The sequence below is a fragment of the Mytilus trossulus genome, chromosome 2 (genome assembly GCF_036588685.1).
Source record: "Mytilus trossulus isolate FHL-02 chromosome 2, PNRI_Mtr1.1.1.hap1, whole genome shotgun sequence".
NCBI lineage: Eukaryota > Metazoa > Mollusca > Bivalvia > Mytilida > Mytilidae > Mytilus > Mytilus trossulus.
The window spans coordinates 5475838-5500565 of record NC_086374.1 but is presented as its reverse complement, the minus strand read 5'-3'; the positions used below and the strand labels follow the sequence as shown (position 1 = coordinate 5500565).

The window sequence follows — 24728 nt, the reverse complement described above, 5'->3', positions numbered from 1 at the left end:
GGAATTTCATCTAATGGCAGTGAGAAATAACTAATTGGTCAGAGTCCAGACAAGCTGAAAATGAAGTTAAGACCATCAAACCAATGACCTGAAAAGTCATCAATGGTCAAAACATTCAGATATCAACACATTAAAATCAGGATCATTGGAATGTTTATAGTTAAAATCCTACATGTTTTCCAGAATAAACGATTAAGACATTAGTATTGAACACCAATAGTACAATTGTTTTCGAAGGTTTTAATGCATGGTGAATAAAATGAATGATATAATGGAGAATATACAATTTGAAAGAATAGATTTTAGTATTTGGTTTTAGTCTTAAAACTAAACCATAAAATGTTGCCCCCCACCCTTCCCCTGTTATCGTTTATATTATAAGTAGCTTGATCATCCATGATATATTTTTTGCCAATTTGTGATGTCTCATCACATTTTAGAACGGGTTAGTTAAAGGTTGGCTTTTGATTATCTAAATTGATTGGCCATGATTAAAACATTTTGCTATACCTGATTGACAAATTGTTTATTACATCCTATTTCTCAATTACCTAACAAAGAACTATAAAATGTAAATTGTCATGGAATTAATATTGGCCTTATCTTCTGCCAACTTGGGGAGTAAAATGACTTCTCATTCATTAAGCAAGCACTGCAATGGTGGACGAAGAACCTCAATTAATAAAGAATTTGTTATATACTAACAGGTTTTGAATGAGAAAACACTGAAGCAAACTTATATATTTCATTTAGAAATTTATAAAAGTTTATTCCAAATAATTGTCATTTGACTGACGTTATTGGGTGTCCTTAAACAACCTGGTATCGTACACATCAACATTTAATTATTGGTTGATTGTTCGTTCCTGCGACCGGTTGCTTTGCGTTTGAATTTATATTTTTAGCAGGATGCTAAGTCTTTATTACTGTATGTTGTGCTTTGTATACTATTGTTATTCATTTGGTCATTTTTTTTTGTCATGTCATTGTCATTATGTTTTTGACTTGTGAGTTTGATTATCCCTTCGTTATCTTTCGACTCTATTTTTACACAATTATGTGCTTAATTGGTTTTGTTGTGTGAACCTGGTGTGATGCTGTTGCGGAACTGTAGTTATCTCTGCTAAAAAATACAGATTTCATGATACAAATTTGCGACATTTCATCTCGTTAACATGAAGCACGCTAATTCTAATTTTGATTTATGCACATCCGATTTCAAGTTGCATCTGAAAAAAATACAAAGAAATAATTCTGGACATTAGATTTATCTAATTATTGGTATTTGTACACACACATACAAATGAACTTCACATCAAATTTCTCGGAACGGATACAATAAAAATCCTTTGTGTTAAAAGAGCATACTAAAATGAATTAAAATAAACATTACGGCAATGCTTTGACCCTTTTACTAATCATCCATCGTAAATTTCAGTCTCTTATTTTTGAAATCTCACCTTATAAAGTAAAACACAAATTAAATCTAATGACACATATACAATGCAGTAAAAGTTTTCAAAATACCGAACTTCTTGACAATACATTTTTGAGTAGTGGTGGATTGCTATTCTAGCACCCAATCAATCCAATGAGTACCGATTGCGCCCCTTGCATAACGATAATTCCATGCATCCATTTCAAGCATAACTTATGGAAAACTGTTTTAAAAGACGAAAATAAACCTTAATCAAAATATTGATTTATAATTCCATCAGATATTATTAGTTGCATAGTGTCCCAGTGCCCTAATTCGATATGTAATTCAAGAGGTCAGTAAATTAAATTAGGAGCATACTAGAACCCTGTGTATGGAATTAATCGTTCTGACTATCTTAAGATGTGGTAGATATACTAGTGCCAAAGTGATACAGTCTTCAATATTAAGAACCTATTCCAATGAAAGATGTACACAAAAAACAAAAGCCATCAATAATAACTCATATATTAAATATATATATATATATATATATGTATACTAATAGTAGCTTTTTTAAAATGTGTTTTAACATGAATATCAATCATGTGGTAATTTTTATAAATTTCCTGTATTCAAAACTTTAAATTTTTCGAAATCTAAGGATTTTTTTTTACCTCAGGCATAGATTACCTTAGCCGTATTTGGCACAACTTTTTGGAATTTAAGATCCTCAATGCTCTTCAACTTTGTACTTGTTTGGCTTTATAATTATTTTGATATGAGCGTCATTGATGAGTTTTATGTAGACGAAACGCGCGTCTGACGTACTAAATTATAATCCAAGTACCTATTATAAATTTATTTCAACCGTTAATCATTAATTTTTTCGTCTGTTAAAACCTTTCATATTTTCATACACACCGTGTTGTTTTTATAAAGGGAGTTAACATTACTACAAACCGTGTACTGAGATAAAGCACGCCTACTAACCCAATCAGAAATATACACGGTCTCTACGTTGTTGCTTTTAACCAATCATATTCCTAGAAATGTAGAGGAGGTAAGATAACATTTTCACACAGAAATGTTATTTTCTAGGCTCCATCTTACCTGATGAAGTTTATTCCAGTACCAGATGTCAATCTAGAATACTACAATACAACCTCATCCGGATGTCTATATTGAAACAAAGAAATATGTTCATAAAATGATTTATTAGGTTTTCATTATTCAACTTTGCATACAATGAATAATTTTGGCGTGACAATGCTACTGAATATAACATTCAGAAGTGAAAAGCACATCGGAACGCTCATATTTCATGTAACTGGTTACAACATATCATCACAATCAGTATGTTTATTTTGACAAATAAGTCACATTTATTATATTTGAATTATGCATATTTTGCATGATATAATGTGTTTTCACTCTTAATGAAATGCATACACATTTATATATATATAATCCAAACAGAGAAAAGATAACATAATAGGTATTGAATATATAAAAAAATACTTTATGATGTAAACCATGCTACAGTTCGAGGATAACTGGCTTGGAATGAAGATTTTGTGTGTATAAAATATGCAATTATGCTAGTTGGCGACTAAGGGAATGCTGAGGATATCGAACACTCCCATAATGTTTATGCTATGGTTGTACGAAGAAAAGTTGTGTATTAAAACAGATTGTGTATGGTACTCAATGAATACACGGAGGTTTGAATATTAGTCTTTCTATTGGATATCCAGTGCAGTGTTTTTGATTTCTTTAGCACCTTAAAAGGTAACGTATTAATTAAAATGAATTGTGTTTCAAATGAACCAAAGCTCAGTGCTATACGTTTGAAAAATTATGTAAAGTTTACGTCGTACGTGCAAAGTGGTGTTTTTGCGAAAGAGGCAGCGGAATGCTATGAATTTGGAACGCTTTATAAAATTAATGAAATTGTGTTTTTTATTTGTGTTTACTTTGAGAAACTCGGTTGAGTGTAGACGTTGTGGAATTTAACATTTAGGTTTCAAAATTCTATAGAAATGTTACATCCAATGTACACAATATTCAATGTGTACACCACTGAACCTTTCTCAAATTTATTGATATGAAAATAAGGATAAATGACTTAGACTGCAACTCTGGATTGATTTACAGCAAATATTCTGACAGCACATGTAGCATTCGATTTAGATTTAAATCCGAACTTTTTCATAAAAAAAATAGCATAAAAAGTTGCATAAATGATATAGAATACAAAAAACAAGCATTATGTTACTCTACGTCGCTTTCATTTCCTACCTGTACTTGACGCTAATAATAATTTGTGCAAATACAAAACTCATTTCTTGAAATAAATAAATTTGACGCACACACATTTTCACTGTAGCACACAATTTTTGCATCAGGTTAGGGTAATATTATAACAAATAAGTATAAAAGACGCCAGAAATATCATTAAACTATTTTATAGAAAAGATATAAAAAGATGTAGAATGAAAGACTTTCGCATTATCACACACAATACAAATTCATTTTCTTGTCAATGAAACTTTAAACCTCAAAAGAAAAGCGAAAGCGAAAATTGAGGCCGTTATTCATTGGCACTAATTCTAGTAATTGGACAGCTAATATTTCGGCAAGCTTTTGATACCTTTCAACGTCTAACAGAAGTTACTTCAAATGAAATTATACAACTGATTTCCTTTATCAAAATAGTATATTGTATAGGTTCATAGAATGGTAGAGGTATGATAATAGACAATAAAAGACAACTTCGTAATAAATGAATTCATGGGACAAACAATTGCCATATCAAACCATTCAGTTTAGAATATATCAATTCTTACATATTATTGTAACAGTAAATATTTGCCGATGGTTGTTTAAAAGATAATCAGCATAAAAAGTTGTGTTAAACATAATCGCACGAACATAATGCACAGTTTTGATTGTTACATTAGTGATAATATCTTTTATCATTCCTCTATCATTGTTTTCACACAAATAATATGTTATGTTTTCACACAAATAATATGTAATGTTTTCACACAAATAACATGTTATAAATAATAAATTTGCATAGACATCTAACATAGATATAAGCACGTGTGTCGTTTATGTAATTATATATGAAGGTGCTATTGTGAGAAACAATACTCAATACAAAGTGTACATAAAACATTAGCGTAAAAACCAGATTCAAGCCACCATTTTCTTCACATGAAAATGCCTGTAGCATTTCAGGAATATGACAGTTATTGTACATTTGTTTTATGTGTTTTATCATTTGATTTTGCCATTTGATAAGGGACTTTCCGTTTTGATTTTTTTTCTCGGAGTTCAGTATTTTTGTGATTTAACTTTTTTCTCATGTTATCTTTCAAACGGATATCAGTGACTGACAAAATAAATAAAACAGAGGCTGTTCGTTACTTGACCCAGTCACTGTCATTCCTTACATATATCTTTATCTTTAAATCTTATTTTTGTTGTTGTTATTTACATCTGACAGGTGAGTTTGGAAGGAGGCGAGCAACGTTTGTATGTACAAATTTTAAGCTGATTTAAAAACAGATTTTTCGATGACATACCATTGCAATGGAAGGGGTTGTTTGATATGTTATATATATGACTGATGCACATCTTTTAATGCTATTCAAAACTATCATATCATATATTATATAAATGTACATGGGTCAATAATTTCTGTGACGCATTGTAAATGGACAGTTTGTTCTTTGGTGTACAAACAGTCGTACAACAATTGAACTGTTCCAGTCAACAATGATATCCTTAACTTTAGGATCGTCTCCCAATATGTTTTCCGTTTGAAGCGAATACTATATAATGGTAACGCAACACGAAGGATCGAGTGCATAGTAGTATCAATACACTATTTGGTTAGATGTGTTGACGCCAGCCTCATAAAGCAAATTAAATTTATGCTAAAATTAGCGTTTGGTGTTATGCCAATATACATTTGAGTATGAACTGAAAGACGCTCAGTTTGGTTTTTATGTGGGTAAATTGAATTACATGTATATCATATAAATGGTATGTTCATAACCACGGAATCTTCAGGTTCATACAAATTACTGATATGACTATTGTTCTTGATTACAAAATATACTCTCTACTTCATTTTCTACATTTATGTTGATTTCTTGTTGACTTGATGGCACGTGGAAAGAGTTTTTGACGAATGGATTTACAACCAGTCTTTTGGCTACAACTTTGAACTTTTGAACTTTGACGTAGTTTAAGAATCCTTTCTCTGCAAACTACACATCTCAAGGGTAGACATCTTTGAGAGACAGCACTTTGTATTGTTTTTATAAAACACATCCGACAGACAACTTTATGGCCACATGGGAAGGTACGCATCGTTGCCTTCGCAGACAAACAGATGACACACTAGAAAATAGAAATATAGAAAAGGGTAATCATTTTCAAGAAAACAATATCTATAAATTAACGCTTTTGAAAATATTGAATAAATAACAGTTATTGACAAAAGTTTGTTGCAAAATGCAAATGTTAAAGAATTCACAATTATAGACATAACAAAATCTTTACACCGAAACATTAGTTTTACCTGTGTTAAAACATGTTAAAGGCATACTGAAATACATTCACTTGTCGCATAACAAACAAAAGACACAAGTTGCAGTTATCAATGATTGTTAAAGAGTACTGGTTGATTGCTTTTTTGATTTCATCGTTGAAATACCCCCCCCCCCCTTGTCCCCCATTGGTAAGGCTATGTTGGTATATTGGTCGGTTCAAGGTTTCATCATAAAATTATAGATTTACTGTGTGAATAACAACACAAAATATTACGCCAGGAATATGCATATTAACTTTTTAGACCAACAATACAGACATTGCAAGGCGTATTTACAATAATGATTATATAAGACAGTATCATGTCTATCATGAATTAAACCTAAATAAATCTAAATATTGCACAATTCAAACTTATTCATTAGATAATCAGGATAATGGAGTGGAATCAATATGAAGAAGTTAGTCATTTCCAACAACCAGTAAATTGTTAAGTTATATAACAATGTAAAAAGTTCTCCACTAAAATTACTTCAAACATAACATGATAGAAGCACGAACATGACATGAGCATGTTATTTTAAAATATTTAGTTGATAGCATGTCGAAAATAATATATGATATTTCTTTTCCCGTAATTATTCATGTAAAATCGAGGCAAAAGTAATTTACATATGTTACAAACCAAGATGAAAACCAAAATCTGAGTGAATCGCATGATCTCCGAAAGGAGCAGGGCCAGTGGTGATAGTGTATTAAGTAAGTGTAACTTTATGTGGTATCCAACTTTGCATGCATCGTCCAACAATCAATTCTCAATATTTTACAATTGATTTTACAAAGAGACACTATCATGTTATTCTAAGATCAATTACTACGAAACATGTCGCTTGTCAGCAAAGATATAAGACTTTGTTGATAAATATTCCGTATCAACATCACAACTGCTTTTGGTGATATCCATTTGACGCGGCGATGTACGTATACATCTCGTCATTGTGTTATGGAAAATCTTTGTAATCTCGTTTTTCTATTTTGCTAATGTGCTTTTTCAACATGCCTTTTTGTGTGTCTTTGTTACATATGACGTGGCTGTGTACTTATACAGCCCGTCATTGTGTTATTTTGCTATAGTGAATTTTCATATTTTTGTTTTTCATTTTTGCTAATGTGCTTTGAGTATATGCCTTTTTGTGTGTTCTTTTGTTTTTATTACTTCTTGTTTGTTGTTTTTATAGTGATTATATCATAATACAAGGCTTGCTGCTGTAACCTAATTTTTGACATTTTCCCTTATAATGTCTGTTTGGTTTGGTTACACGTTGTTATCAATATAATCGAATTTTAAGTAACTGTCGTACAAGTGAAAGGTTTAGCTAGTAATGAAACTAGGTTTGATCCACCATTTACTACACAAGAAAATTATTTTGCAAAGTCAGAAATATGACAGTCGTTATCCATTCGTTCGATGTGTTTTACCTTTTGGTTTTGTCATTTGAAAACGGACTTTCCGTTTTGTATTTTCCTGGGATTTCTGTATTTTTGTTCTTTTACTTTATATTTAACGTATCGGTCAACCAATTCGTGATGGTGTCCGTAAAACGTATGTTATGTCAATTGTGGTCGATTTTAGTCGGTCATCATCATACCTGTGTCGAAGCAGTTTGTGTGAAGATGCAGGAATGTTACATATTACTGGATATCATCAGTTGACGTCATTTGATGTGGGACAGAAGATTTTTTACCGCTGAGAAAAGAGAATTTGACAATCCGAAAGTTGAAAATATCGCTTTTATGATATAATCTGGTTAGATATTTGACAACATAGAAGAAAAAAATCAAGATACTAAAAGCTGCTTTACTTTCGGTTGTATCTTTTATCTACAATCAACGATGTTTTGTGAAATTGGCTCCTGTTTATTTGAGCACAAGGGAATTGCAGTGAACAGCGCAAACAAAAGAACATTCATTTATTACTGCGAAATTCTTTAGATTTGTTAAAAAAAACTGATTTCATAGACACCGCTGTTTGAATGGACTTCTTCAGAATAATTTCGACGGCCATCATTTTCTTAGGATCTTCAGAAAGATGTTTAGTCGAACATCACGACGACCAGGCTATATTTAGGTCTTTATTAATATCAGCGCGATGATTATTCCTTCAATATAAAGACGGCAGATTTTCATCGTCTTTTATTTTAAAAGTTAATACGAAAGGTAAGAAGAAGGAATGAATAATTTTATTATTTTATCTGTTCGTGAATGAAGGATCACGAAGGGTCTATGTGGGATTCCAAGTACTTTATTTAGGCTTTTAATAAATTGATTTGGTCTATACAAACAATATTTTTCAATGCTTTGACTGCATGGACAACAATTCATGTGTCGTGAAGAGAGGACTACGCATCCACTACTTCAGGCGATTTGAACGTGTTTCAAACCCGTTTTTTTATATTGCACACTGAATGCGAATATTTTGACTTTGTGTACTGTTATTTGTTTTTGTTCTTGTCCTTTTCCTTTTGCGATAGCAAATTCAAAGCCTTGTAACTGATGATTTTTTACAATCACAGGGTCGATACCACTGCTGCAAGTTTCGTCCCGAAGCAAACAACAGCTCAGAGGTTACCACATGACATATCACTGTAACAGCTACGTTACTTTTCTGTAAATTTACTATCACCAGGTATAGATTGCCTCTGTCATAATTGGCAATACTTTTCGGAATTTTCAGGCTGATATGATCTTAGACTTCGTATTTGATTAAGCATTCCAACTGCTTTGAATTGAGCACCACTGATTAGTCTTATGTAGACAAAACAAGCGTCAATCAAAACAAAATACAAGCCTGGAATCTTTGATGAGTTCTTTGTTGTTGTAATGAGACGATGTAATATAGAGCATTTATAATAGAAGTGTAAAGCTTTAAAAATTTAAAAATTAATATTAATGTGAAGATTTTGTAGAAATTGTGGTTGATAAACACATAATTCAGTTCAATCCATTAATTTGCAAATTAAAAAAATATAAGTTACTGGTTTTTTTTTCCAAAAGGAGTTTGTAATCTTTAAATTTTGATATGCAAAAGTTCCATAATAGTGCAATGCCATTATTCATTCAGATCCCATAATTGTTTTGAAATCATTTACTGGACATGTCTATGTTGCATGACCGAACTTTTCAATGCTTTAAAGGTCAATAGCCTGATCTGTCGATCTTACTTTATCCGTTTCAATGATGTTAAAATGCGTCTTAAATTGTATTCGCGATGTGCCTCAAATTATCATTTCCTGTCACATACATTTATCGGACATTAAACGACGTTAGTTATTTCCTTGAAATTAACTGGGCAGAAAATAAGTCAATTAGAAATCCTGGTACCAATATTTCATATGTCGACAGGAGTCTCTGAAAACAAGTGTTATATTTCCCATTTTGTTAATTGGAAATTTTAAAACATTTGATCAGTTCCAATTTACAAAATAGGCAATATATCACACACTGATTTAAATATCTTCTGTAATTAACCGGTTATTATGTACAATTATTCCATATAAAACGCGTTTTTAAATAACATTAGTTCTTTTTTTCAAACCATAATTTATTGCGCAAAAACAAAATTAAAGTGTTAACAAAATGATATCTGTATTTCAAGTATAGTATAAGACAGTTGTTTTCAGTCTGGTTTAAAAGCAGATGATTATAAAAACTATATACACGATGCATTACAAGTATATTATATGTGTTTTAAATGTAATACTGTCTGACTAAAACATAGAAAGATGACTTTAGAATGAACCAAAAAGAGTACATACTTCGTCGTCTGGTGTGTCTTGTAAATAGTCAAACTCAGTTTCGGATTCATCTATTTTTGCTAAAAGTCTACCCTGAAATAAAAAAAAAACCGTTGTTATATATTATTCAATAAGGCTTCACAACTAATCTATTCCATATGTGGTGATTATATTTCGTCTAAAAAGTATTCCGTTTCTTTTAAACTTAGCTTAGAAAGTATTCGAGTTTCACGTAAAAGACACGCAAACTCAAAACAAAACATATAGAGGAAATGACCTGTCAAAAGTGATAATTTACAAAGAATTATACTTGTCTATAACCAGACTGTTTATGCTTTTATTATGAAAAACAATACTTCGAGATCCGTGTGTGTAATGATAGTATTTAATAACGCCATTTCCATCTATGAGCTGCAGGTCAGGTTTATTTGAGTCTATGTACAAGAATTTATATGAAATACACATCTAGTAGTATTCAAAGCGTATGTATGGAGGTAAAGATTTATTCTGTTATGCTTTGAATCAAATAACATAATTTTTATTTTCTTAATACTCCTTAAATCAAAGGCTTGTGAGTTCTAGTTTTGCTATGCTGAATACAATTTGTCTTAATATAAGAATAAGGAGATTTACCGGTAGTCTGCTTTATATATTTACGTACATCGTATCAATGACAATGAGGGGTGGTTTTGAACTTCACAATACAAAATGATGATTTTGCCACCAACCACGAGCACCTGCATATGTACTATATATCTAACAATCAATATCATATTCTTTGGTTTGAGGTCATAAAACTTTCGAGTATGAATATCGTATCCACTTTTTGCTGTTTCGAGCACACAAAAAAATTATGGCCAAGGGTCCAGGGCTTGGTTTTATTATCATAATTTCCTTGATAGAGGTTTATTGCTTAAAGGAAAGCTATTGTGCTGAGGGTAAAGTTTGTTCTATCAATTCCAAAGTTATACGGACGCCAGTACGATGTGGTTACACGTTATGAAATGAACGTTTCACGGGCGATGGCTTGTATGATATACTTGCCATAACCACAATCTAACCTTATTTTCTTCGATTGTGATTTATCGAAAGCGACTTATCCCCATGTCTTAACTTGTGCTGAAAAATACGACGGAAGCCACAAGGGTAACAGAAACTGATTACTACTCAGGTAAACCTGAGTTCCCCTTGCTTTAGACGGGATTTGTATTTCTCAGTCTTCAGTATTTTGTGAACTGTTTTGTATTGTTGTTTGGGTTTTCGTCGGTTTTCTGTAATGTAATGGTGTTTTGGTTTTGTCGTTTTTCTTTAATGTAATGGTATTTGGATTTTTGTCATTTTTCTCTAATGTAATGGTAATAGGGTTTTTGTCGTTTTTCAAATTGCCTTTTTTTTTTTTTTTTTTTTTTTTTTTTAAATTGATCAAAGTTTTATTGCACTTTTGCTGTTAACAATTTACTCAATCTACAGCTTCAATTAAGTATCCCTTAAATTTCAAATTGCCTTTTGTTTATTCTATCTATATTTGTGGTAAATAGAAATTATGTAAATAAATTGTTTTGAATTAATCATTGATAAAAATACTGAAAATCATTAAGTATTCTGGCCTTATTATTAAATAAAAAGCTTTCATATTGATTTTTTCTGAACGAAATTCTATTCAAAAATTTGAAAAGGATAAGGTCGAAAAATTATCAAGAAAATTAGTTGTAGTATGACATTTTTCAATTCCCTGGTGAATCTCACATTTCTCATCTTCAGTTGATAGAAAAATGGCTTATAATACTTTTTATTCAACAGAAACCTCTATTCAGAACAAAAAACAAAGTTCCTAAAGATAACGAATCATTCGATGTGAAGGTAACACAATGCAAACATAAAATATTCCTACTTTTTCAAATTGTCATGGTCAATTCAAATCGGTAATTTGTTTTAAAAACATATTACTTATTATCTTAAAAATTTCTGGACAAAAGAAACAATGAAAAGGTAAATAAATTAAACTCCGATGCAGTATTTTAATTATATACACAAAGTGAAAAATTACAAATGGAAACAATGATTATTCAGTTCACTGCGTGGGAAGTCTTTCAAATGGAATTGGATAGATTAAACAAGATACTACTAACCTCTACTGTATGACAACCATATTTAAATTTGCTTTACCTCGTTGGTGAGAGCCGTTACACATGTAAGGTTTTGAGAATTATAATGTGTCTGTATTAAACTTTAAAAAGGTCATGTTCAATTACAATACAACAAGGATGTGTCCCCAGTACATGAATGCCCTATCCGCACTATTATTTTCTATGTTCAGTGGACCGTGAAAATCGGAGCAAATATCTAATTTGGCATTAAAATTAAAAAGATCATATAATAGGGAACATGTGTACTAAGTTTTAAGTTGATTGGACTTCAACATCATAAAAAACAACCTCAACCAAAAACTTTAACCAAAACTTTAACCAAAACTTTAACCTGAAGCGGGACGAAAGGACGAACGGACGGACTAACGGACGAACAGGCGGCGGAACGCAGAGACCAGAAAACTTGATGGCCATAAATGGGGCATAAGAATAATCCATAGTTTCAATATTTCATGTATCTTTACTACTTGAATTTTGCACTAACAATTGCCTTGCTATATTCGGAAATGACTCCTTTTATACATAGTTAACAAACAATCAAATGACACACACTTTTTTGGATGATAAAGTTGCATGAGAATGGGCTCGCAGGATTTTTTGCAACATTCTTGTCTGAAACCCTTACAAGTATATATACAAAACTAGTATATATTTGTTTAGGGGCCAGCTGAAGGACGCCTCCGGGTGCGGGAATTTCTCGCTACATTGAAGACCTGTTGGTGACCTTCTGCTGTTGTTTTTTTATTTGGTCGGGTTGTTGTCTCTTTGACACATTCCCCATTTCCATTCTCAATTTTACAAGTATTCATGCATTTAATTAACAGTTGTTCATTTACTTAAACGGCGAAATACTTTCAATGAAACAATTACGCACTTTTTGTTATACATGGGTAGGAGCAGACCGTAAAATTCATTTTCAAACTTCGATAATATGAATAATATGAAAAGACTAGAAATCTTCAAATTGGTGTGAATCTCTAAGTTCTACATACATGTCAACAAGAACTGCTATGCTCAATATTATCTGACAGTAGTATATATCAGTTTATTTCTCTCAGTAAATTATTTAATAAGAGAGCTGAAATTGATTTGTTTTCTATGAAAATAACATTGACATTTTGACGTGTCCGGAAGTGAAGGATTGATTGGAGATGAAATGAAGGATGTCTTTTAGAAAATGATATAAGTAGAATAAATACTGAGGCTCCATTGTAGAAAAGAAGGGAAGAAGGTTTTATTTTTCAAGAAGTGAGTAAAAACCGAAAACCAAGCAAACAGTCAAAACCGATCTCCATTTGTATTTAAAGGAATAGTACATAAATAGGATTCAACGATCTTATTAGATTCTGAAGATAAAATTGTAAGTTTCCTCACCGAAAAAAGTTATTTGACAAACTGACGTTTTAAGTAACACAGCGAATAAAACACTTTCAGAAATTTCAGCACAACAAAAAATTGTTCCTTTGCTAAAAGTGTATTTAAATGTTTTTATATTAACACATCTACTACTAGTGGAACTTTTATCTACAGCAGACATGAATAAGATATTGCATATGTTGCTTTTTTCAGGAAATGATAATTTAGTAAGAACATTGTGGTGCAGCGGTAGGAAGTGTTATACAGACCAAATGATGTTCTTCAAGTCTACTGTATAGAAATTTCCCAACTGCTTATATGTATGTATACGTTGAAGACACCAATTCTGGCTTTTACTCAACGGGATATTCATAGAAATAGTATATTCGGCAAACCACAACAACACTGATAGCTGTTCTTACGAATCTAACACATATCATTGAGATTTTATTCATTTTGTTTTACATCTTAAAAAATATTAAGGTTATTATCATAAAATGTTATTCAAAAAGTGTTGAGTTTTGAGATCTAATGTTAAAATGCAATAACATGACCACATCAATCATGACTGAAGATTGTATAGTAGAATTTTCATAACAAGATGTTAGAAGTCTGATAAGTTTATATGAACATTACTTCAAGGTTAAGAGTAAGGTCACATTGAGGATTCTGTTTGGTCCAGATATATGAACATAATAATTATCAAATATCAGTTAATAATTTCGTGTATTGGGAAATTTATAAATGATATATCGTCAAGTTCAGTTTGTACAACTTATTTAAGCATCTTTGGCTATCAAATATTTGGGTTTGATCGAACTTGATAAAGGTTAATCCGGAAAAATGTTTCGGATGTACGAAATAAATTGATTAAGTGTTATTTCTATTTAACGAAATATGTTTTTATTTTATAGAAATAACATGTTTTATTAATAGACATAATATTTTGTATTTAATAAACATAAATTAATATAAAAATGTGACTGATGTAGTAATATGTGTTGTTCCGTATGCATGAAATGAAAATATGAATCGGGTTTACGGATCTTAATGATATACTTTAGAAAAAAATATAGAATAAAATTAAAAGATATCCGAGTAGGCTCTTAGTAGCCACCAATTACATTGTGAAAATTATTTTTTTTAAATTAAAACATTTTGATTAATATAATCTAGACATTTTAAGAGGAATTTAATAAGCAGACCACTCAAGACAAGATTTCCTCATTTTGTTTTGACATCCATCTTGTACTTTTTAAAAAAAATTTTTTTTTGTATTTCAATGCCTAATTTTTTTTCTTCTGTTATTGATATGATTATTTAAGAAGCCTGCTCCTGTATAGAATATACGTCATCATATTTTCTGAGTAATATGCGTTTCCCAGGAAACGAATGACAATACATATAAAACTTTATGAAGCTTTAACCAAGCATGAACAAAACAAGAACATAACATTTATAGATCCTTATAAATGCCTCACTATTCCCTTGCTTCAATGGATAATTCTTTCAGATATGAAAAAGAAATGACATTGGTTTTATCACTGTCAAAGTGTTATCAGGAAGTTGACTTAATTATTCAAGTAGAAATGATAAATGGCATGTATAAATGAGCTTAATTTTGATTATAGTGACTAGAACTATCAGCCTCTTACATAATCAATCATGCACACAATTTGGAAGAACCATTTAGTCATTTCTTCATTTATAAAAAAATAGGAAAATTAGGAAAATGAAAATAAGATAATTTTTTTTAATGGCAAGGGCAGAAATTTTTAAAAATATGAACTATTATTAACTATGCACGGTACTTCAATTTCTTTGAATCTCCATGTTTTCGTCTTTTACTCAATAAATTGTCCGTACTCTATACTTAACTCTCGGCTACGGTACTTTCATTGAAATGTCTATAACTGCCAAATTCATTGACTAGAACTCTAGATTTTGATATATAAAATATCAACACGTAGATTGGAAATGCAGTAGTTCCAAGGTAACAACAATGTGTTATAGTGTAGTCACTTTATTATAGAAAATCATATTGGCGATGTCACTGTTACTACAATAATGTATCAGAACCAAACATCCATTTACATGTAAATTGACTTAGAAAGGTCATGTATCTCATATTCTGGTAAAAAATGTAACATGAGCAACAATATCTGAGCAAAAACGATATATCATTCAAATCGACGTCTTTTATCGGCGATCTTTAGTTTTTTTCTCCCTCCTAAATAAGAAGTTTGAAGGCTTACAGCTAGACTAATAATTAAATAAGAATTTAGATACTGTTGTGCTGTGGATATATGATAACCGTTAATGTATATTATACAAGTTTTTATTTATATTTTTGAATTCTGACTTAAACTATTCCATGCGTCATCAAAATTCAATTAGGACAAACAACATCGTATAACTGCAGTAACACATGCTAAGAGATAGTTACAACTATTTAAATTCTAATAATTACCAAAACACTAAAATAGCACAAAAACATTGCTTTTATCATAAAAGTACATTATAACAACCTCATTAGTTTAGCATAGTGTAATCTTTGAAGTTCTTTAAATTAAATGTGCATGAGAACATAATTAGACATTACAAAACCTATATATTGGCCCACAGTTCATTATATCATGGATTTGAAACATAAAATGTATGCAGTATTTGAATATTAATTAAAAACAAAAGAATGTTTTGATTGTAAGGATGCCTTTTCAGTTACATCTAGACCATATTTATTGCTGCTGACAGAACAATACAAGCCAGAGCTTATATAATCTTTCACGAACTGTATCAAAATTAAGGGAACAATTCTATATTCAACATTTCTTGAATTTTTTAACATTTGTTCATATCGTTTTGTTTTGTAGCTTTCCGGACTTCATTGCTGTAGGATATGGTATCACTATTATCTCTAGCTATTGACCAGTATGAATAGTTGTCTTATTTGAAATCTTACAAATGGTCCTTGTGTTTATATTAGACCTTTTCAACATCTCTCGACACCGACTAATGACACCTACAGTTTACAGGTAAAATGGATGGGTCGTCTCAAAGACAAAAAACATCATGATTATCCTTACGTAACATATTGGATTGGCGGTTTTATACTGTTTCGACTTTATAGTTTAAGAATAAATATCAACCAAATAAATTAATAAATATATTTAGGGTGCCCGGATGCGGCCATTTATTTCACCTGTTCGCGTTTTCGTGACTTCTCCTTTCATTTTGCAAACGCGAAATTGGGAATTCAAGAAATCGATAAAGCAAAATCGAGAAACTTAGGAATCGGGAAATCGGGAAATCGGGAAATCGGGAAATCGAGAAATAGGAAAATAGATCAGATCTGGACATCGAGAAATTGGGAAATAGATAAGATCGGGAAATAGATAAATCAAGCAAGCAAAAGCGCCAAAACACGAAATAGAAAACACGAAAACGCGAAATGAATTTTCGATTTTGCGTTTTTGCTTTCTTTTTTTCTCGATTTCCAAATTCTTTATTTCTCGATTTCCCGATTTTCAATTTCTAAATTTTGCTTTTTCGATTTACCCGAAAACACGAAAAGGGGAAACGTCCGCATCCGTCCACCATACATATCTCTCTGTCATATAATATTCCTATTTCGTATGTATTTGCACGACATTTTATGTTGAATTGATTACACAAATATTTCAATCATTCTGAATCCTAACCCATTTTCTCTTCACTTTTGTGATTATGTGAGTCTTTCGCCAAATATTTGCCACATGCCAATAACATTTTAATTTGTAAGTGTAAAAGCTTTTATGATTTTTTTCAAAAATGAAAAAGGATACTGGGCCGTCCGTCTGTATCACACTTGTGAACACGACCAACTTGGTGTTTTCAACCGATCTTCATCTTAGTTGATGTACATATTCAATTTCTGGAGGGATAATTTCATATTGATTTTTGTTGTCGAAGGAAAATATCACGTTTTTTCTTCTTCTCCGCTTTAAGATATCTTGTTCGAGTTTTTCCTTGATAAATTTAGAAAAAAATATAATTGACCCCTCGTTTCAGTGTTACAACATTTAAGCAGTGATTGGTGAATGCAGAATGCAAGTGGAACACCAAATTGGGTGAATTGAAATGATACAAAGTATATATTGAGTACATTATGGAGGCATCCAAGGCCAAAACTAAGACATGTGCCGCCCTTGTCAACCGAAATAATCATTGTTTAATTAAATATCAACTACAATAAAAAATGATTTGTTCTTTCGTTTTCCAAATTCAACCAGGTCAGCTAGAAGCTAAACGTCTAAAAGATGAAATGTGACTTTTCTTTTTCTTTATAATAAATTAAAAAAAACCATGCCATTTGACCTCTGTAGGAAAGTTTTATCATTGTCAATTGAAAGAAACAAAATCAATAATGATATCATATTTTTTTTAATTTTTGAGACGACCCTTCACATTTTACCTGTCGTAGTCGTTCTCAACTGTAGGTGTCGAGAGATATTGAAAAGGTCTATTAGTGACACGACACATGTAGAAAGTATATGTTACTCTCTAAAAAAGACAACCACAGAAATCAAAGTTGCCTTGTATTTTTATCAAGATGATACAATAGTGATTTACTTATTTTTGTGGCCTAAATGTAAATGTATTACTTGTTATGGGCTAATTTCTACTTAATGACTTCCAACAATTAGTTCTTCTATAAAAGGGTAATAGCTTCGAGATATATATATATAACAAAATAGAATAGAATAAGATTTCGTTTGTTTCAATCATTGATAAAAGTAATATATGTGTCCGTACTCATTCAAGTTGTTATTTTCGTAGTGTAAAAGACGATGATATACACAGTATCACTATAATGCGTAATTATTACACTATTGAACCAGTCAACACCGTTATTGAAGCCGTCACAAATAAGCTCTCGTCACGATAAAGCCATTTGCCAGACAGCGTAATGCAAGCATCAATCAATCCGTTTGCACAAGCTTAATAGGGATATTGTAATTTATTGTGATTTTCATTACTATTTTTTTTTTATATATATGTAAGTTCGTCTTCCGTCGTTTTCAATTGCCCTTAAATAGTGATGAGAAATCTCCATTGTATGTAACTTGTTTTCAAACTAGCTAATACGTGTAAACACTTTTAACTTAAACGTACACAAGTTCAAAACCATTACATATGATGATTTAATGAAACTTATTTTCCTCATAGTCGTGGAAATGAACGTACAAATGAAATATTCAGACAAAACATCTTTTAAATTATACACCTGGAAAAAGTATTTCAATACTTCCATTGAAAACAGTGTAAAATGACATGATTGTAGAATGTATCTAATTTGTGTTTTACCAAATACCTTGGATCCATTTTTGGTTTAAAATTGAATTTGAATTACATTCAAAAAGTTCAGAATGAGTTTAACGCATAAAAATCTGTATTTTGCAGAATCAATGTTTTGGAAAAAATGGGTCCTGCACAAATTTCAATTTTTTTTGAAAATAACTATTTCAGTGTAGCTGTTATGTCAAAACCAAGTAGCATTGATATAAAATGAAAAATAAGTTAATACCACAAATTCAATTTTAAACCATAAACGGATCAAAAGTATCTAGCAGAACCCAAAATATACTCATTCTACAATAATGTCATTTCATATTGTTTTCAATCAAAGTGTTGCAATACTTTTTGTGTACAGTTATATCTTTCAAATGAAATGAAAGAAATTAATATTTTAGCCAAATTTTGACGCTATTATAGAAAAAAAGAAACGGGAATGATAAGTATGTTTCGGCGATAGCCTTAAAATATGTTCGTTTTATACACTATCTATTTGTGTAACGACATGTTCAAGTTGTAACATATTGGCTAATTATAAATACCCGAGTACGTTGAATGGCTTAATATTCTTGCATTCACAGGGTAATCTGATTGATTGAAAATTGTATCCGATGACCCTGCCATATAATTGGGAATAGACTCTTGAATTTTGGAAAGTCGAAACAGTCTAAACGGATCGTATAAACCCGAAGGCAAATAATACAAGCCCAAAAGATAGTATACCACCAACATGAGGTGCAAACATTTGTACACCATATCCGGATTTCGACAATCAATATCTCTTTAGTGATATTAGACGCTAATAATCGAAACGGTATTTGGAAGGCCATATAGTTTACCTCAATTAAGGATAGACTCTTGAATTCTGAAAGAGTCGATATATATATATATATATATGTGTGTGTGAAGTTGCAACACGGATCTCGACACCCTTTTTTCAGTTTCAAATGTGATTCAGTTTCAGGTTGTTTATTTTACCATCTTCTATAATGTGGAGAACAAAACTGAATCTCAACATTCTTTTAAGAGTTCCTATTTCTGAAAAACGAAACGGATTATAGTGAAAACCCCTGTATTGTTGGTTATCTGATGCGGTTACGCATAAGAAATGAATCAATGATATATGCAATTGCTGTTTTAAAAATCACACAATAGGTCCTTCTGTGTATAAACTCTCAAGAAAATTCCAGTACCTGGGACAAATATATAATGCGAACACTTATATATTGGTCCCAGGATGTGCATAAAAATACAATGCAATGACAAGACTGTGTCTATTAAAACAAAACATTTTTTTCCTCGGTGTTCGGTATTTTACTTTTTGACACTGACATCAAAATGTTTGAAAAAAAAAATCCTCTGAGTTCGGTTTTTGTAATTTTACTTTTTGTCCCTCACATCAAATATATAAATTTGGAATATAGTTGGAACTCTTTTTATATATTTAATTATTTTTTGGCAAAGAGATTTCCTTAAAAATTAAACTGTATTTTGTCTATATATGTATGTCATAGAAGCATGCATTCATATATTGTATAAAAGAATCATCTAGATTGTATGAAGAACAAATCTATCTATTCAATTATCAGTAAAATTTCTCACATCTGAAACGATATGTTTTAAATATTTAACACACTGTAATCAATATATGCTCAATATGATACATCAATGCTTGTCCTTGCTTTGAAAGAAAGAAAATAATCGTATTTATCATGTAGTGTATCGTTACACGTCGTATTGAGAGTGTAAACGCTGCGAATTGACCATTCCAACGAAGTGTTCATTCCCTTAGGAAGAATAAACACAATCAAATCATCTAGTGACCTAAATATGACTTAGTAATTACGTCACCTTGTACTACTATTAGAAGTACACTACTTGCTATTCTAGTATGTACACGGTTTACTACAAATACAATTTAACTACTACAATAGTAAAGGTCGTTATTAAATTATAAACACCTATAATGTTGCATTTGAACGCGATGCTGATTTCCCTTACATTTCTCATCGTTTCGTAAATTCTCAAACAAATTAAAAGTTGTTTTGAAACTCTTTATACACGAAATAAAAAAAATGGACTTTGATACATGTGATACAATGCCGTGTATCCATTGTTACAAAAAGATATAGCATCATGGGTCATTGATACAACTCCATGCAGCCATTGTTATAAAAGATACAACACAAAATAGTCAGTGTTACTAAATATCTAGCACCATGAAGCCATTGTTTCCAAAAAATATAATAGATAGAAGAAGATGGGGTATGAGTGCCAATGAGACAACTCTCTCATCAAAGTAACAATTTGTAAAAGTAAACTATTATAGGTCAATAAAATTAACGGTACAAACTTTTCTGCACCAGATGCGCATTTCGACAATACATGTCTCTTCAGTGATGCTCGTGGCCAAAATATTTGAAATCCAAAGCTTATATAACTAACCCAGGAATTGATATGACGTTTTCGTATGATTATATGCAGCATCCCTCAATATTTTGTCTTATTATTTTGTCAATGTTTGACTGAAATGACCTTACTTAAATCACTCACTATCGACATTTTTATTTGATTTGCACGTAAAAATAATATTCGAGTTCAATTTTGAACGAAATATAAAACTTGCAAAGACAAATTGTTGGCAGTATTAAAGTCATATGGAACGAGTGAGTGGTGAAAAATAATGTTTGTCCAATTCTTCAACCAATACATGTATACATCATAAACTTAGTCCTCTGTGCACGATTTTATCATTATTTTCGTAATATATATCCTATAATCGTCAATTTTTTTCTCTCTGTTTGTTATGATTTAACAAATATGGCTGCTCATTAAATGCCGTGTTTTGAAGCCGATTGTCGCTTATAGTAAACAAATCACAAAAAGCATGGGTATTAATCACGTGTTTAACATGTATAATCAGATATTTGGTTATTTCAATTACAGGTCCATGCGGATTGTGTTCACCGGATTTTTACGAGAAGGTTTACTCTCGGGTCACTATGCATACGGAAAATATGTCGGCGAATTGCTTGCTGGAAGCAAGCAATTAAAAGTAAAAACTTCTTCTAAATGTGGACAAATAAAAGAATTTTCCGCAGAAAAAAGTATATGTACATAATTTGTATAATGAAAGCTATCCATTTTGTTATAAAAAACATATGCATATTTTTTTTTAATTTGAGGTTTCTTATGACTTTAAAAAAAGTTACTTGGAATGGCGAAAATTTGTGATTCGTCAAACAATTAAAGCATGATGGTAAGTGTAAAGATTGAAAAAATCGAATGGTTTTACTGATAGAAAAATTCTAGCGACAGGTTACTTCTCTATCGATATAGTATGCGTATGAAACCACCCCTTCAAAGCATCGATTAATATTTTGAAACACAGTGATATCTTTTCCAATTTTTTACGGCAATACAAATAACATCCCTAACTGTTCTAGACAGAATTCACTACTTACTTTATTTTATAATGAAATTACGCAGCCTTGGGTGTTAAAGACAAGATAACTTCACACACGAAATAGTAATAAAGCATTTGTAATCAGTAATGTGGAAGTGTGACAAAATACTAGATTCTAGATTAGTTTCCAATTATCACTCTTACAGATATTGTTTCTACAATTGTTGTCGATTTTGATGATCCAAGAAATGGATTGATGATATATTACACATAAAATCGTGTCAATCTTAGGAATGAAAGTTTAATTATTTATATCATAATTATTTGACCATCGCTCTTCACAATGAAGATGCAACAATCGATAAAGGAAATTGTTAATCAAATTAACACTAAGGCTGTAGGTAAAATTTATTGCATTTACTAATTTTGTATCAATTACATGCATACGAAAATCGATAATAACAGTAAAGTATGACATGTACAAGACAAGATGACAGGAAATAAGTTTTGACTACAGGCAAAATAACCCAGTTAAGAGCGATGCTTATATAAAAGCAAATTAGGTTGATTAGTATGACAATCAGTAACAAAGTTTATCGATGTGAGTTAACTTGAACGGAAACACAATATTTTAACGCCGAGTATGTTGCAGTACAGTCTGTTAAATGCTCACGCAATAACGTATCAGCCGGCTGGCCAACCTGGAGGTCATGAGTACTATTGCCATTGAGAAAACCTAATACCACCAAAACATATCAAGACCATTGGATTAGGTTAACCTTGAACATTCAAACAGGATCAATTCGGGTTTCCAATGAGAAGCCATTCTGTGTTCATACAGAATTCGACCATGCTGGAATGCAGTAGATGCGTTTAATTGAAACACGGAAATGAAGTCTACAATTCTAAGTTCAAGCAATTTGTTTTCTTTCCTGATCATCAATCGGATCATCTTCAATCTAATTACGACAACGTTTGATATCGCACGAAGAATTCTTCTTTAAATAAAGTATCCAAATCTATAATTTAAAAGTATGTCGCAGGCCAAGCCAAGTTTTAATCATCTTTGAAATTACATAATTGAAACTAGGGAGTTGCAACTTAAGTAATTATTCTTAAAAAAAAACCAGAATGGTAGATTTATGTCACCATCGAGAAAATATTAAGTAAGTTCTCTTCTGCTGAATAGTTTTTTAACAGGCATTCAGAACTTCCCCATCAATCTTTGTGACAATGGTAACGTAAACAACAATATTATATACTTATATCTCATGAGTGTTGTAAATCCCTAGGAATTCTTGTTTGCTATTGTGGAAATGTGTCTTCATTTAACACTTTATATGATACGTCAGCATAATCTTATCGAACAGATTTTCTTCAATAAAATCGAGGTACAGTTGTTACAATTCTGTTAATTTCTTACATAGATATAACACTGAATATGTCATTGTACATGTATACAAATCCCTAAGGCCAAATTGATTATATTGTGTTTAATGCAATGTTTTTCATTTTTCAGTTTTTGTGATACCTCTGATTATTATTTCATAAACTTTCAAACTAAAAAGGAATGAGACTTTATTTAAATACAAAAACTGCAGCATTTACTACATGAAAGCAATGTGAATATCTGATGTAATGAGGAAACAGACTTGCAAGAAGGAAATCCTTCTTAAGTCAGAGGATACCAAGTTTCCAGGAGTGAAGGAAATGAAAGAAGGGGCCCTAGTAAGGACTTAGATAGCCAAGTCTACTAATTTTATTTGATATCATGAATTTTTATGACAAAGAGAAACATGCTATATTTTACATGTGTTTTAGATTACAATGAACGCAATATCTTCAATTATTGGATAGCAATATATATTCAATTCTTTGCCTCAAGCATCACTGAAGAGACATTGATTGTTGAAATGGGTGCAGTAAAATCGGTACCGTTAATGTTGGTAAAGATAGCATAAACACTACAATAGTAAAGGTCGTTATTAAATTATAAACACCTATAATGTTGCATTTGAACGCGATGCTGATTTCCCTTACATTTCTCATCGTTTCGTAAATTCTCAAACAAATTAAAAGTTGTTTTGAAACTCTTTATACACGAAATAAAAAAAATGGACTTTGATACATGTGATACAATGCCGTGTATCCATTGTTACAAAAAGATATAGCATCATGGGTCATTGATACAACTCCATGCAGCCATTGTTATAAAAGATACAACACAAAATAGTCAGTGTTACTAAATATCTAGCACCATGAAGCCATTGTTTCCAAAAAATATAATAGATAGAAGAAGATGGGGTATGAGTGCCAATGAGACAACTCTCTCATCAAAGTAACAATTTGTAAAAGTAAACTATTATAGGTCAATAAAATTAACGGTACAAACTTTTCTGCACCAGATGCGCATTTCGACAATACATGTCTCTTCAGTGATGCTCGTGGCCAAAATATTTGAAATCCAAAGCTTATATAACTAACCCAGGAATTGATATGACGTTTTCGTATGATTATATGCAGCATCCCTCAATATTTTGTCTTATTATTTTGTCAATGTTTGACTGAAATGACCTTACTTAAATCACTCACTATCGACATTTTTATTTGATTTGCACGTAAAAATAATATTCGAGTTCAATTTTGAACGAAATATAAAACTTGCAAAGACAAATTGTTGGCAGTATTAAAGTCATATGGAACGAGTG

General features: G+C 31.1%; 1 protein-coding gene across 1 annotated transcript in view; it reads right to left on the bottom strand.

Annotated features, from left to right (window-relative positions):
* Positions 1-2615: 2615 nt before the first annotated feature.
* Positions 2616-24728, bottom strand: part of LOC134706344 (uncharacterized) — a 62583-nt gene continuing 40470 nt past the window's right edge. Inside the window, exons 2-3 of the mRNA XM_063565204.1 lie at positions 9799-9870; positions 2616-5833 (exon numbers count right to left, since the gene is read on the bottom strand). Of these exons, the coding sequence (XP_063421274.1) occupies positions 5558-5833; positions 9799-9870 (348 nt within the window). The 3' untranslated portion in view covers positions 2616-5557. The remainder of the gene's footprint in view (positions 5834-9798; positions 9871-24728) is intronic.